Source organism: Kryptolebias marmoratus, linkage group LG4, assembly GCF_001649575.2.
Source record: "Kryptolebias marmoratus isolate JLee-2015 linkage group LG4, ASM164957v2, whole genome shotgun sequence".
In the NCBI taxonomy this organism is placed as follows: Eukaryota; Metazoa; Chordata; class Actinopteri; order Cyprinodontiformes; family Rivulidae; genus Kryptolebias; species Kryptolebias marmoratus.
The window spans coordinates 3,393,698-3,410,364 of record NC_051433.1 but is presented as its reverse complement, the minus strand read 5'-3'; the positions used below and the strand labels follow the sequence as shown (position 1 = coordinate 3,410,364).

General features: G+C 39.1%; 1 protein-coding gene across 2 annotated transcripts; it reads left to right on the top strand.

Annotated features, from left to right (window-relative positions):
* Positions 1–600: 600 nt before the first annotated feature.
* rbl1 (retinoblastoma-like 1 (p107)) lies at positions 601–16,206 on the top strand. 2 transcript variants are annotated; one of them, XM_025009444.2, is made up of 22 exons: positions 601–890; positions 2,640–2,773; positions 3,437–3,640; positions 4,022–4,086; positions 4,177–4,305; positions 5,407–5,570; positions 5,761–5,825; positions 5,983–6,157; positions 6,847–7,013; positions 7,305–7,417; positions 7,534–7,637; positions 8,435–8,572; positions 8,934–9,098; positions 9,794–9,947; positions 10,034–10,264; positions 10,975–11,162; positions 11,271–11,447; positions 12,635–12,706; positions 12,830–12,917; positions 13,251–13,399; positions 13,480–13,644; positions 14,332–16,206. In XM_025009444.2, exons 1-22 carry the CDS (start codon positions 729–731, stop codon positions 14,524–14,526), a joined length of 3,204 nt encoding a protein of 1,067 aa, XP_024865212.1. In that variant the 5' UTR covers positions 601–728; the 3' UTR covers positions 14,527–16,206. The 2 variants fall into 2 exon arrangements, with proteins under 2 accessions (XP_024865212.1, XP_017286913.1); XM_017431424.3 differs by having other exon boundaries at positions 10,972–11,162.
* The last annotated feature ends 461 nt before the right edge of the window (positions 16,207–16,667 follow it).

Genomic DNA, 16,667 nt, shown 5'->3' with positions numbered 1-16,667 from the left:
GTGTACCCACATTTAAGAATTGCATTTATTATATCTGGAAAACTACTGAAGAAAACTCTTTCAAACTGCACTATTTGAAACAGTTCAGGATACACTTTTTATGTACCTTTATTTTATGATAATCTAACACTGCCTCCAGGAGGTTAGTTTATGAAATGACACAAAATAGTTTCATCGTTTGCAATGAGTGTCGTTATTCTATAATAGATTAACACTGCCCCCTGGAGGTTAGTTTATGAAATTACACAATATAGTTATTGTTATTAATAATATTGTGCATTTTAAACCTGTATTTCCTAGTACAAGCTCAGTTGCTCAGAGCTCGAAATACAGTTTTTCTCGCGGGAATTTTTTGTACATATCTTTAATTTAGATCTTGACCAGTAAAAATGTCATTTCGGCTAGCAGGAATGCTAACGTGCTAACAAATGCTCACGAAAACAACGGTTGCTCGGTGACTGCTGCCCGCCCGCACGAGACCGAAGGGGGTTGGGCGATCGGCCTTCAGAGCTGACGCTTCCTTCCACTCTGATTGGTCAGAGCGGCGAAGTTTTCGCGCCAATGCGCTGCATTGTGGGAACTGTAGGCGGAAGTGCAATGCTCGTGCGCGAACGTTGTTTGGTGTTTTGGGTAAGGACATTGGAGTGCGGTGTTTTACGTATAACTCCGGGTAGGGGGGGTTAAATTTCAAAGTTAAATTAAAAAACCGTAGCCGGTAATTGTTGCGAATGCGGGGCGAAGAGTCGTCTGATTCCGAGTCGGGGAGGATGGAGGAGAGTTCGGTCCGGAGGAGTTTGGAGACGTTGTGTCAGGAGCTGAACATGGACGAGCAGACAGCGACTGAAGCTATGGACAACTTCACTGCCATATGGAATACATACACTCTGGAGGTGAATAATCTTCTTTAATAACCAGTTACTGTTTCATTATGTAGTTCGCAGTCAATTACGCTGTTATAAAGTTATTTTCATAATGTATATAGTACTGAAGTTAAGCGCTAACCGGGACACAAACACCGGGATTAAAGGGCTTCAGCTGACCCGTCTTCTAACCAGGAACTGCGAATAGAAACACCCATTTTTTTGCTCTTTAAATAATTATCTTGGGTTATTTTTGTGTCAGACTGTCAAAACAGACACTTTAGGATTGTGAGAAGGAAATAGTAGTGTTAGATTTGTCCAAACGCCCCAGATTATGTCAATAAAAGCGTATATTATCAAACAGAAGTACACTTTTTCTGCAAAAAATACATCAAAATAGGACTACCTTGGGATCTAGACTTTCATATACAATACAGCAGTATAAATGTATAATCTAATTGAAGTATGAATTGTTTACAAGGTGTGTTAAGTGCTGGTAAGTCTTTATTACAAGTATATTAAAGTCATATTTACAGTGTATTGACGTCCAAATGTTTGTTTGGGTGATTATTTTTTAACTGATAGCAAAGTAAGTCTTTGCTGGTCTAATTATGTTGTCTTTTTTTACATATTTCCTGGCCTTTTTAATGTAAACAAATCATTATAGTTGTTTTCATGGCAGCAAAAGTGTCTAAAATATCTGCATCTCTTTTTGATCGATTGTTTACTTCAGCTCAAATGATCCTCAGCAATCGTTTTAAATCTAATTTTATCTGTTTTTAAGCCAGAAGATGTTGTAGACTGAGTTTTAAACTGATGTAATAGTTTCATTAAGATATGAAAATCATCTCTTTGGGTCTTTGAGGTATTGAAACAGTGACAAGGGCAAACAAATTGTTATAAAAATAATAATGCACCTCATTATACCACACCCTTTATATATGACTTTGTTGTTACTCTTGATTTATTTTCCCACGAGCGAGACAGAAATGTTAAGTTATGTCCTCGATTGCTTAAATAAATCTTACTTAATTTTGAAGAAACTACTCAGAAACATTCTCTGATCAGTAAATAAATTTCCTTTAATTTAACGCGATAATTGACTGTAATATAGTAAGTTTGTCCAATAAATGCAAGCAAATAAAATATAAAAGCGGTTACCAGGTACTTAAATAAAATACATTGATTGTTTGTTGTCTTCTCTCCCTGTTAAGCGGGTATTTGCAAACTTTTGACCTATTGATTTAATCTTCAGGGTCAAAGGTGCTCCACAAGAAAGAAGAGGCAGCACAACAACACAAAGAAGTCTAATAATTATCTAATTTCACCATTCACTCTTACCTTATTAAACATGTTAACAGCACGTTAACATATTGTTAGATAATCTAGGTTTAAAACGGGCTGTGTTCATGATCATTTTATGTTTTTATTTTAAAAGAATAAACACAAAAAACAAACAGACGCTCGGTTTAACCCGGTGTTCAGTTTTTGTTTCAGAACCGTTGAATCTTCAAATAGCAAACGTGACCAAGTTTGTTTTTTGATAAGCTAATCTATATGTTTTTGTGCGTGTTTTTGCTTAGACGGGTCCCCTGACAGCTAATTACATAATTTTATATAACATTGCTTTTGTTTTTTCCTTTCATTTCACACTGAATATGACAAATATGTGCACATATTTGTCTGTTTCTGTGAGTATTGTTGCACTGGAAGAAGTGGGTTGCCTTTCATGCTGAGTGAAGATAGTTTTCATAAAAATACTGTTTTGTTTTTCCGCAGGGAGAGGTGGTCCACTGGCTGGCCTGTTCGCTCTACGCCGCCTGCAGGAAAGGGTCCACTCCCACTGTGGGGAAAGGGCTGATGGAGGGAAACTGCGTCTCGCTCACCAGGATCCTTCGCTGCTCCAAACTCAGGTCAGACACAGTCACCTCTGCAGAACCTGACTGCGTGATTTAAACACACTGTGCTTTCTCCCTTTGAGCTGCTTTAGGAAAACAGGAACGGATTCAAAACTAGAAATCTACACATTTTTTAACATTTTCCTGATCTTTTTGCAGATAAACCAGATGAGGTCCTTTGCTGGACCTTCTTATCCTTACTACTGAACACAGGCGCTAAAACACAGTTAGATACTTTTACTGTGGTAATACTTAATATTATCTGCATTATAATCTATACTCTGTATTTAAGTGCCAGTACTGCTCACCAGCTGTTGGGCAAATAGAGATGTGTCCGTACTTGTATGTATTTATAAGTTTCATGCCGTCTTCTTTTATTAAATATTGATGTTTTTACTGTACACACCAAAACTCATGGTGCTACAAGGATGGTTCCTTTATTTTAGCTGTGCAATAAAAACATTTGAGTTTGACATCTAGGGGTGGTTTTAAAAATTAAAAGAGATCAGCATTTTTAGTTTTTATTTCTTGGCATTTCCTCTGATACACAACTTAGAAGATATTTTCATTTGTAATTTTTTCAGGTGAGCGAAAGTACAAGAGAGAGGCTTAGAAGGAAAAACAAAAAAAAAAGAAAATGTTTTTATTATTCCTTCTATGTTGCTGTTTCATTCGCAGCCTGATCCAGTTCTTCTCGAAGATGAGGAAGTGGGCCGACATGTCCAACCTCTCGCAGGACTTCAGGCTGCGTATGGACCGACTGGAGAGAAACTTTGAGGTCTCCACTGTCATCTTTCGCAAGTTTGAGCCCATCTTCATGGACATGTTTCAGAATCCGCAGGGGTGTGAGCCGCCGCGGCAGCCGCGCAGCAGGAAGCACAGGCACGACACACACACCCCACACACACACATATGCAGACCGAGTTATTGTTCTTGCACTAAACCTGGAATAATAAACACTATAAAATTACTGTCACGATTCCAAACTGTGTTGGTTGGTTTGTTTATCTACCCGTCCATCTGTCTGTCTGGTGAAGTGATCCGGATCACAATCTGGATCCTACAGTTTCTTTTGGCGGAGGTTTGCGCTCCGAGTGCTTCTAGTTTTCAAATATCAAATCAATTTTTTTAGTTTTTACATTAATCTGTGCTGCCATTTTAGGTCAACAGGGTTGTTTCCCTGTCATTGTCCCATTAGAGATGTCACATTTAATAAAACAGACTCAGAGTCGCTGTAACTGTCTGTTTTCTTTGACCCTGCAGGCGGCTGCCCTGTCACATCAGTGATGTGTTCAAGTTCTGTTGGACCCTGTTTGTCTACACTAAAGGTACCAAGAAATAAAACCTGACCGCTCGCCGACTCTGGGTTCTGTAGATCTTGACCCGTGTGATTCCACGTGTCATTTGTTTCTGTGAAGGAAACTTTCGTATGATCGGAGACGACCTGGTGAACTCGTACCACCTGCTGCTTTGCTGTCTGGACCTGGTGTTTGGGAACGCTCTTCTGTGTTCAAACAGGAAGGACCTCATCAATCCTGCATTCAGAGGTACGCGAAGGGAATTTCAGCCTTGACTTATTTTCTTCTTTAACCTACAGCTGCGTCGCAAAACACCAACTTACCTGTGGGAGGTAACTGAGAATAGCATCATTTTACCACAATTTTTAAAATAGATCAAAACAGCTGTCATAAATTGTTAGTGTTATCATTATTTCTTTGTTTAATTGGTTTATTAGCAACATCTGTGCATTTTAACAGGCAATAGTTGGCGAGCAAGTCAATTAAACTGTTTATTTTAGTCGATAAAAACAATAATTTTTATGTTCCTAAGTTTTACTCATCAAGATGCATGTAAAGCATATTGAGAAATTCACAGTTTCTTTATGATGTATATGTAAGGAGGTTGTACACATTTGTGAGTTCCCTCATGCAGTTTTCTTATCAATAGTCCACCTGTTTCCTGTGTGTCCACCACCTTCATGAAGTAGTTATAGTTAGTATCTTTATAAATACAAAAATAAAACTACTGAAGTCCAACAACCCTCGGTGCAAAATTTAGTAATAACAAAAAGACATTTGCTGCACAAACAATATGCTGTTATGCATTTATACTGTCTTAATTTTTTCATTTACACACAAAGTTATTAGTTGACTATTTAATCAGGTTATTTACTTTTAGGATCTGAGTTTTGTGATGAAATTGTCTTTTTATTTAAAGGGACTTATAAGTGAAGAGGCCAGTAGGGGGCAGTGTGGGGTTAAGTTTATATTGAACTTATTCATCATTAGATTGTGGAGTTTTGAATCAAAGCAGCAACTGTGTGGTTTCCTTCATGACATGTTGTCACCATACAGTGAAGTAGATGTTGGTCTTTGAGCTGCTCAAACAAGTTTGACGTGTTTCGTCAAATCTCCTTTATAAACAGCATCCAGGGTACAAAAGAGAGCAGAAGTACGGCATGTTTTCGGGTCACAGTTTGACTAGTTTTATTTGTGTTATTTAAAAGCTGCAGTAGGCATAAAAAAGGTGTGCTTTGAATCATAACAGACCAACAACTCAAACCCCTCACCTCGAAGCTCCTTTCAAACCCACACCTCTAAAACCTGATTGCCTACTGCAGCTTTAATTCTGTCTTTGCGTCTCTGCAGGTTTACCCCCCACGTATCGAGCTGACGGCCACGTTTTCCCAGACGAGCCTCCTCCGTGTGTGTTGGAGAGGTTGTGTGAGCTGCATGATGGGCTGGTGGTGGAGGCCAAAGGCATCAAGCAGCACTACTTCAAACCCTACATACAGAAATTATTCCAGAAACAGGTGCAGACACTTTCCCCTAACACCTGAACTCGTAAAATTAATAAAACTGTTTCACATGTTCTCTTTACTCTCTACCTTCCTCTCTTTGTTTGGCTCTTTCTTCTCGCTTTTTTGTAAATATCAGTTGACGATCAACCCAGATTTATATGGAAAAATTCTCAACTCGTTCTTTTCTCTTTGCATTTATCAGATCCTAAAAGGAAACGAGGTGCTGTTGACTGAAATGTTGGATCCTCAGAATTTTATTGATAACAAGTAAGCAACAAAAACAAAGAGGTCAAGAGTCATTTTTAGACAAATCATGTCCCGTAACATCTCTTTGTCTCAAGCTAATAATGTTTGTTTGTGTATTTTTAAATATTTTGCAGTAGTTACAGTATTTTAGTCAGTATTTCTGTGTTGTTGTCTGCAGTAAGGCCATGAACAGGGAGTATGAGGAGTACGTGCTGACAGTGGGAGACTTTGATGAGCGAGTGTTTCTGGGAGCCGATGCTGACGAGGAAATCGGAACTCCGAGGAAGATTGTTCAGGAACGAGCCGCCAGTCAAACGGCCGCTCAGAACCAGCTGCAACAACATGTGGAGAAGGCACGGACACACACACACACACACACACACACTGATAAAGACAAAACAGTCTCTGCCTGTCATGGGCAAAATGTCATACAAATCAAGGCTCAGAGATTCAGCGCATGTGATCATACAAGTCTTCAGTTCTCCCTCCTTTCTCTATATTTTCTTCCATAAGAGACATTCTTTCTTGTAATTGTTAAAAGTGAATTTGTTCTTAAAACTCTTTAAAGTTTTTTATTTCGACGTTGCCCATTTTTTTTACCAATTTCTAATCCTCTTAGCCACAGATTTAACATACCTAAGCATGGATCAAATGCGTTAAAATCTCAAAGGAAACTAGACAAGTTGAGAACAAAAACAATCCACAGCAGATAATATCTGAAACGGATGTTCTTAAAAAATGGTGGGAAAAACTCTCAAAACAGTCTGACATGGGAGCTGATTGGTGCATCATCCTTTAGTTGATCACATGACAAGTTTTCAGGTAATAGCTCTTTTAGAGACACCTTGTCAAACTGCGTTAAGTGGAATGTGCTGCTGATCTGTGGAAATGATGTGAATCACATCCATAACTCTAAGAAAGTACTGTGCTAAGAAACTGTTTATTTAATAAACATAGAAAACGACTATGTGGACAAACCCCTGCTCTTACTGAACTGCGAAGTAAAGAGTCTTAATTTTTTAAAATCTTTATCCGTGTGCAGTCCGGCTCCTTGGCCCCGTCCACCCCTCTGACCGGACGGGTCTATCTGAAGGAGAAGGACCTCCTCGTCACGCCCGTCTCTTCGGCGACGCAGAGCGTCAGCCGGCTGCAGAGCATGGTGGCCGGTTTGAGGACGGCCCCCAGCGAACACCTGATGCAGATCTTCAAGTTCGTTCTCCTGTTTGACTTTTGGTCTCTCTTTATTTGTCTTTGTTGCGGTCGATCATTAGAAATCAGAGCAATGTTACAGAAAACATGACAAGCAGTTCACTAACAAAATTAACTCAAATTCTTGTGACATTTCAGTCTTCATAGCTGTAGACAGAATTTTTCTTTTTGCCTTTTAAATTTTACAGCATACTCTGCTTTTAAATGAACCCATGTTTACAGAAGTGATAGTTTTATATTGATGGTTTGGAGGGTTTTATTCACAGAATGTGTTCTGTGTTTCTGTTCCAGGTCGTGTTCCAGAGACCCCACAGAGTCCATACTGGCTCGAGTGAAGACTCTTGGGCAAACCTTCAAAGAACATTACACCAACGACTCCGAGGACACGCCAGGTTCTCATATAGGTGTGATGTGCATGCAGAATCACTGATGAACTACTGTTCTTAACGTGTCTTTATCCGCACCAAGTCTGGGCAGAATCCCTGTAATGATTAATCCTGTCTGCTGTGTGGTGTTTCAGACTTTGCAGAGAACCGTTTGAAACTGGCAGAAATCCTGTATTACAAGGTTCTGGAGAACATTCTGGTCCAGGAGACCAAACGGCTGCAGGGCAGAGACATGAGTGTAAGCAGCAACTTGTTTTAACCACAGGTGTAATCAGAAGCATCACCTGAGATGGAAAATGTTTGTTATCTTGTCACAGCGGCGCACTCTGAGGCGTTTGGGTTGTAAGAGTTTATTGTTTGAACGCTGAGTCAGTCTGTCGTTTCCCTGCTTTTAATTTGGTATTTTAGCCGTTCATATATTAAAACATTCAGCTCATTCAGGGGATGGGTGCTTTGGCTTTTGGTTTTTGTAAATTTTAGACTTTAAATTTAACTTTATTTACAATTATTTTTCCAAAAGAAATACAATGAGCCCTTTTCAATCCCTTTGCTGCTTTTAGCTTTTAGCTAGCATTTTGTTATTTGTAGTTTTTAGGTAGTGTTTGGCTTTATTTAGCTAATCTTCTTTTAGCTCGTGATTTGCTACTTATAGCTTTCAGCTAGTGCTTCTTCAATTAGCTTTACAAACACAGTTTCAGCTTCTTTTAGCTAAATTCAGCAAAGTCAGTTTGTTCTCAGTGTTCACGTTTCATTTTTGCAGGAAATCCTTTTTCTCTAGTTTGAATAGTTTGACATGTGAGTGGATATGAGTTTGTAAATAAACCTGAGGGTTTCTTGAATAGAAAAAAAGTTTTTATTGAATCTTTAAAACTTTGATATATTTTAGAAAACAAATATGAATTCCTTCTGATAAGTCTGCATTGAGAAGTCATATTTTATCCCAGGAAAGAGTCACCTTGTCTCATGTGCTTTCTTGCATTAATGTAAAATCTGTTTTGTATTAATATAAAACCTTTGCTGTGTGTTGTCTATCAGGCTTTGCTGGAGCAGGACATCTTCCACTGCTCCCTGATGGCGTGTTGTTTGGAGGTGGTGTTGTTCTCGTACAGCTCCCAGAGGACCTTCCCATGGATCATCAGCGTCTTCAAACTGGCCCCGTTTTACTTCTTTAAGGTAACTCAATCCTGAAGGCACACACAGAAACTTTCCACTTGCAGTTTTGTTTCTCAAAAGGTTGGGTAAATAAATAATTTTGCTGCAGTTTAAAGTAAAACCCCTGGGGTTTAAATCAAGCTGTTATTGCTGCTCGTATCAGCTGTATTCAGAAATGTATGCCAGAGAAAGCTTCTTATATTAATTTAAGTTAAATTACTGTGGATAAAAAGACCTCAAGAGCTCCAAAACTGCTGCTGTTCAACATTTAAAGATACTGTTTGCAATATGAGTGGTTTGAGATGCCCAGATGGCCTGGTTTGCTTTAACTTTGACCTCATTTCAATGATTATTATTTATATTTGTGTGTGTTTTTGTCCAGGTGATTGAGGTGTTTATCCGTGCAGAGGAAGGTCTGTCCAGAGACATGGTGAAGCACCTGAACTCGATCGAGGAGCAGGTTCTGGAGAGCCGAGCGTGGACCGCAGACTCTGCTCTGTGGAGCGCCCTGGAGGCTGCTGGGAACAAAGTTCCCACGGTGGAGGAGGTCTGCAGAATGCACACATGCACAAAATATTAAATATATATAAAATATTGTTAGGAAAGCTTCCTGTGCTCCACAAAATATTTGACATAAAGATGTTGAGAGCAGAGTGCACGTAGTCCTTATTGTCTTTAATTATAAACCATTTCCAGAAAGGTTCAGTTAAAAGTGAACAAAAGGCACAATTATCTGTTTTAACTGACCAAATTTGTTGTTTTAAAGATATTGTTAATGTTTGTAAGTACAGACTCAGAGTAAACAGGGAATAAGTGTCTAAATGGTTCAAATCTTTATTTACACATCACTGATCTTACCGTGAAACAGTCATAATAATTTAGATTAATTCTCACAAAATGTGAGTCACATCAAAATGTCACCTGGAAATCTATAAATCCTGATTTAAACTGATTTGAATGATTAGGAAAATAAACTTTTGTGTTTTTACACAAGTATAGTTGTGTTTTTAACTTTACAACAGTAAACTTTTAAAACTTAAATGAGAACACTAAGATTTCCATAAAGTAGTGTGAGTAAGAAAAGTGCATGAGCTTCCTGCTGTTTTACAAAAAAAAAAAAATTTTTTGTAAACTTTGTTCTTTCTGACCAAAAGAAAACAGACTTTTGTGGAGTGGAAGAGTAATTTTGTCTCCCCGTTCAGAGATATTTGTCCCCTAACGTCACATCTTGTCTGTTCTCAGGTTAATTTTTCCTCCTGTCTTGACTCGGGTTCTGGTTCCGCTTCTGGTTCCGGTTCCACTAATGGTCCGTCTCACCTTCCTCTGATGGCTCACTCCCCCATCATCCACCCTCGAATCAGGGAGTTCAGATCGGGCCTGGGAAGTGCACGTAAAGGTGTGTGATCTCCTGTTTCTATTAATAATTCTGATTATAAATCAACCTCAGGTCAACCGTTTTTCTCTTCTCTTCGCCTCCTCCAGAAGTGCCTCCTTCTCCGCTGTCGGTCCACGACAGGTACAGCTCTCCTGCAGCCGGCAGCGCCAAGCGACGTCTTTTTGGAGACGACCCTCCGGCATCCTCTGCAGGCCTGAATACCAGCGTGAGCCCTCTGCCATCTCCAGCCAAGAGGCTGACGTTTGGGTCGAGCAGCATCACCCCGAAGAGCGTGGTCCCGGGAACACAGACCACCATCCTGAGTATCCCGCTGCAAAGTAAATGTCTTCACACTCTGTTTTTCTGTTTCAGTGGGAGATAAGCAGACAGAAAACAGCAAAACAAATGTTTGACTCTTTTTCTTCTTAAAAATCTAAAAGGAGGAGGATTATTTTATACATGAAAACACAAGAGTTGTTATATAAATGTGCAGTTTTGTACATTTGTGCATGTAAAAAAAAGCTGACTGTAGATGGCTAGCTAAAACAGCTAAAGGCTAGTTAAAGGCAAAAAGGAAAAAACAAAAGTTAGCATAAGAAGTCCAAAATACAGCAAAATGTTAAAGCAGATTTCAAAGAGAACAATGATTTTAAAAGATTTGAAGACATCTCAAAGTTATTCTATGGGTATAATATTTGTAAATATGTTGAAAAGTATTAAAGTTACAAAAACCAAAAGTTATAGCACCCATCTCCTGAATGAGCTGAACATTTTGATGTATGAACGGCTAAAATAGCACATAGTATGTATTATGTATGTAAGTACTTGGAATGCAAAAAATGTTTGTAAAAGTAATAAACAAGAAAACAATATTGTAAATGCTGAATCAGCTTTTGCAATTCTAATCTGCTCTCTTTTATCTGCAAAAACATCTCAAAGTTCTTGTGAACCGCTCAAAAGCAACATTTTTCAGGTTTTATTCTGAAAAATGTTTGAATAAAACCAGCTTTTCTTACCGCTGCTTGTGTTTTTGTGTGACTTTCAGCAGGCATGGGAAACGAGCGGACGATTACGCTGATCCCAGTTCAGCCGTGTGACTCCTCCGGCGTCGTCACAGCCCAGTTCCTGCTGACCACCTCCCCGAGTCGAGCCACCGTTGTAACCTCGACCTCTGACCCCCAGACAGGAAACGGGCGACCACGACGCACCGGGTCACTCGCTCTTTTCTTCAGGAAGGTGGGAAACGTGTTGCGCCCTGCTGCGCGTGAGGCATTAAAGCCTCTGCAGGCGGCGGCGTGTCTGCCCGCCGACCTGCTCGTGATCTCGTGATCTCGCTCTCTGCAGGTGTATCACCTGGCCAGCGTACGCCTGAGGGATCTGTGCTTGAAGTTGGACATCTCCTCGGAGCTGCGAGGCAAAATCTGGACGTGTTTCGAGCACGCTGTCCTCCACTGCCCCGACCTGATGAAGGACCGGCATCTTGACCAGCTGCTGCTGTGCAGCATTTACATAATATCCAAAGTAAGAAAACTCAGAAGAGCCTGACTTTTAATTAAGAATTAATTAGGCTGCTGACAGCTGTTTCAAAGGGAAAAAAGAGGCTGCTGTTGTAGCCTTGCAGGGAAATGTGTGCCTGGCATTTCAACAGCCTTTTTTTTATTTCTAAATCAAGATTTTGTCCTTGGAGGGAAAAGTGTTTCTGGCAGCTGCTCTCATCAACAGCTTCTGCACAAAACACTATCAGTATGTTAGAAGAATTAGGTTAATTTGACCAAAAATAGCATATTGTTTTTGTTTAAATTCTAAAAAAGACAGGTTTGTCTTAACCTGTACTTCAATATAAACTGTAATTATTACATTCCAAACAATATTAGACAAAATTATAGATGAGACACTTCTTTTGTTGCAAAAATGACTGATCCGATTTGTAGAAAATAAACATACCAGGACTCTGTTATGAATAAATGATTAGCATACATTTAATATTGGAAACAATTATGAAGAGCTATATCTGGTTTTTATTAAGGCGTAGAAACAAAGTTGTAAAAATAAGATATTAAAGATACACAAAGTGAACATTTGTTCAAACTCTGCAGCACTGACAGTGAGCATGGACCATTTTTGATGATGTTGTTATTTTCTTTTTACACCAAATATTGAAAATTTAATCATGTTTTGCAGCAAAGCAACATCCGCCGAAGCAAAATAAAGCCTTTGTGTGTTAGTCAGTACCAAAACTGCATTCTCCACATTTGCTGGCCACAAATTTTAATAATCAGGACTTTGAGATAAACACTTTTTTATTATTATTTTTTGATGTAGTTACTCTAACTTCTCTGGCAGGTTGATAATCAGGTTTCTTTTCTGAGTTTATGATTAAAACCTCTTTAGCATTTTGTAGCTTAGGTGATTGTCAACCCTGCTTTTATTCTTTGTTACATCATTTCTTGATGGTTTAAGACACAGTTTAGTTTTCTGTGAAGTTAAATCAGATTCAGACTGTTTGATATTTTCCATCTTAGTCTGTGATGAACAAGAGAAAAATAGATTATTGAAAATAACCACATCAGTGCACAACCAGGTTATATCTGCAGGATCGATCTACCAAAGGAAACCAGATTTCTCTTTTACTAAAAGAAGGGTTGAGTGTAACCCCACTTCCTGTAAGAACACTAAATATAACTGCTTTAATTATAATTTTCTTTTAGATCACCAAAGAGACTCACACCTTCCAGGACATCATGAAGTGTTACCGCAGTCAACCACAAGCCAGCAGCCATGTGAGAAACACACACTAATACACATTTTAATGCAAACTAACCAACGCTTTCCAATTAAACCCTTGTGGAGACTTACTCTGTGTGTGTGTGTGTGTGTGTGTGTGTGTGTGTGTGTGTGCTCAGGTGTACCGCAGTGTGTTACTGCGCCGGACTCCCAGAGAGCAGCTAGCTGATGAAAACATGGAGGTGGATTCTGTGTCGGGGGGAGAATGTAAGATCAGACACGTGGTTTTAAAAATAGGCTGTAAAATAAGATCACTTCAAGCAGAAAAAATTAAAAGTCATCAACAGCCTTAGGTTGCACTGGAAGAAATATTACTCTGCTGTAGCATTTCAGAGTAAAAGCTGAAAAATAGAAATAAATTCATGTGATTGCTGAGCAGAATGTGGCTGCAGCTCCTAATTAGTTTCAGTTTCATTTCATTTATTTATTAGGTAAAAGGATTTATAAGTAAAACAAGCAAACGCAAGTTACCATCCATTAAGTTTGTCTTTTTTTGTATAAGTTTAATAAATAAATCGGTTAATGTGTTTGTTTCTGTAGCTGCAGAGAAAACCAATCAGCTCACAGGTGACATCAATCCTGGCCAATCAGGAGAGGAGGAACGTGGCGACCTCATCCAGTTTTACAACACCGTGTTTGTCCTGAAGACGAAGAGCTTCGCGCTGAAATACGCCACCAGCGATAACCGGGTACGACAGCGGCGATCCTTCGGGATGATGTTTTGTGTTTAACGAACTGCAGCGTGATGCGACTGTTCTGGGTCCTGCAGGCGGACGCTCCTCCTCTGTCTCCGTTCCCGTCGGTCCGAGCCCAGCCTCTGTCGCCCCGTCGAGTCAGTCAGAGGCACTCGCTGTACGTTTCCCCTCACAAGAACTCCGCCGGCTGTCTCACACCGAACTCCTACACCTACAGGATCAACAGCAGCCCGTCCAAGGCAAGAACACACACTTTCACACACTTATAACAGGCTGTTCTTTATTCTCTGTTCCAGAATCCTTCAGGAAGTTGACCTAAACAGACAAACTGCTGCTGGGTTTCAAACCCTGGATTTGATTTACATTTCGACTTCTGAGAAGTTGGAAAAACTCTCCTTTAATGCACAGAAAAGGCTTTTATTTCCCCTTTTTTAGACAAAGAAATAAAGGCTGGCAGAGATTAAAATGTCTTGACTCACCAGCTGTTTGTTAATCTCATATGAGCGAGATTTAATGTTCTGGAAATCCACAGAAAGAAAAACATGAAAAGCTCTTATTATTTTCTCATGGTTCGGCTCTAAAATGTAATAGGTTGTAGATGTTCATCCAGTGATTATTTCCTGAAAGCTTCATAAAAATCTGTCCAGTGGTTCATGAGACATTTTGCTAACAGTTGACACCAGTAGATAATGATGTGCAATCAGTTAGCCCTCAAAGTATGTGTTTGGGATGACTCTCAGCTGCTAATACATCAAATTTTAGCTTAGTACGTGTAAAACTGAAGGAGTCGAAATGTCAAAGCATGAGTCATAACACTGTGGCTGAGGCAGCTGAAGTTTTAAAGATTTAAAGGTTTGTTTGACGTTAATGATAATAAAAAAATGTCCATAGGAAAAATGAAACTAATCCTTTCTGTGTCCATACAGGAGCTGTCAGACATAAACCGGATGATCCGGCAGGGATGTGTGAGCAGGAAACGGGCTTTCAACATAGAAGGGGATGTGATGATGTCACCAATGTGCGACTCGCCGAGTAAGAGGGCGTGTCCAGAGAACGGCAGCAGTCCAGATGTGCTGCTGAAGCGTCTGCAGGACGTCGTGTCGGAGCGGCAGAGTCACTGATGGACTGACAGACTAAACAAAAAGCAACAAAGGTAACTGATTACAGATCTGATCCTTAATCTGAAAGCTTCCAGTTCGTTACACGTGGAGAAACGCTCACCGTAACCGAAGTGATGTCTTCATGTTCTGACCCGAAGGTCAGGGAGTGATTCCCCAGTGATTTTATTTTACCCAAAGATCATTTTAATTCCATCTTTGTCGCCATGACCTCAAAGAGACACGTTAGGAGCCAGAACTCACAACAAAACAAACAGTCATGGAAAAATTTATTTTATCCTTCTTCCTCCTAAAGGGATAGTTCAAGTTTTTGTGGTCGGGCTCTGATGAGTCGTACCAATCTGAAGCAAAGATCAAATAAAAACAAAACTTAGCCAGTACATACAGAGTACGGACCTGGTACCTCCTGGGACCAGGCTATGCTTAGAAGTAATTTGTCATCAAGTTCTTATCCAGTAAATACCTGGTATGTACCAGGTTACCAACAGGTATGTACCTGTTACATACCAGGTGCTTACCAGGTACATGCCTGGTAAATTACTTAGTTCTTAGCAGGTATATATATACCTGATATTTACCAAGTTTGTACCAATTATGTGCTTAATAGGTTCCTGGTATGTACCACGTATGTCCCTGGTTACTACCAGGTTTGTACTGGGTACATATCTGGTACTTACAGGTCAGGACAAATATGCACCTGGTAGGTTTCTGGTCCCCATTAACTACCAGGTACGTATTGATACCTGTACATCATCATTAGAGCAGAACAACTTTAACTTCACTGAACTTTTCCGCTCTTTTTGCTGTTTGACTCATGAGCTGAAATTCGTCTCTTTATCAGCTGCACCGACCTGCATCCGTCTGTTTTCTTTTTTCCTTTGCATCTTCAGTGTGTCACGAACATCATGTTGAACCAACAGGCAGTCCTCTTTTCCTCAATGCCACCTCAATTTTGTAGCTAAAACCCCAAATGTTCCTATTCCACCAAAATAATCAGACTTTTAAACTTCGTCCAAATCAGCTGCATTCTTTCAGTGTACAAATAGCAAACCTTGATTTTAGCCTCTCAAGCCCCACAATCAGATTTTTTGTTGTTCTTTACTGATATAAAAGCAAACAACAGTATTAAGAGAAGAATAACTCTGGGTCATGAAGAGAAAGAGGTTTAAATATTTGTTTCTGAACTTGTATATAGTTTCTTTTAACATGGTGTCTTTTATCGTAGTTTCTGCTGAAGCCCCCTTTGGTGTGAAAACCTCTTTGTTGATAAATAGTTCAATCTTATAATTTACTGCTTGTTTTGTATATTTTTTATGTGTTTTGAACCACTTAATGTTGATTAATGCTGTTAGTAACCAGGCTTAATGCTAACAATATATTTTTAAGTGTGTGTAGCATCTACACATCATTTTAGATTAAATCAAACATTTTACAGGTAATGTCCTGATTAACAGGATCACTGTTTGGACTCTTTCTTCCTGATCCTTGTAACAGCGCTGCTGTTGAGAACTAATCTTTATCATTTTTAACATTTAATACAAAATGAAACCAATTTTGTGAAACTGAAATTTAATCCTTAAGATGCAATAATGGATGTGGGTTTGTTTGGTTTTTACTCTAACATCAGTGATTGTATTTTCTACAAACTGTTCAGTTTTGTAAAATAAAATGTACTTTGTGTGATTTCTTGTGTCCTCATTTAGTCCTGTTTACATTTTATTTATCATTTTTTAATTGTTCTAAATGAGACCTAAAGAAGACACTCAAATGCAGATGCAGATTTAGTTTTTTTTTATAATACTTAAAATATATATTTAGAATTTCCTGTTATTTATTTTTGCTTCGTTTTTGCATCACTTTAGTGATCTGTATATTGGTCCAAATTTAAATATATATATATATCACAAGAATTTCTGTTTGTCTTTGAAGGATATCTGTTTCTGTATCACATCCTGCCAATAACCTTTGACCTGTCGATTTGGTACCTTATTCAGCTGCTTTCTCTCCTGCATTAAAAGATTTTCAGTTTAATTCAGTTCAATTAAAAACTACTTTATTAATCCCAAAGAGAAATTAAATGCTGTTGTAGCTCATTATGCTGGTTAAAGAGTTGTTATAGATGCTGATGGCTGTGGACAGAAAGG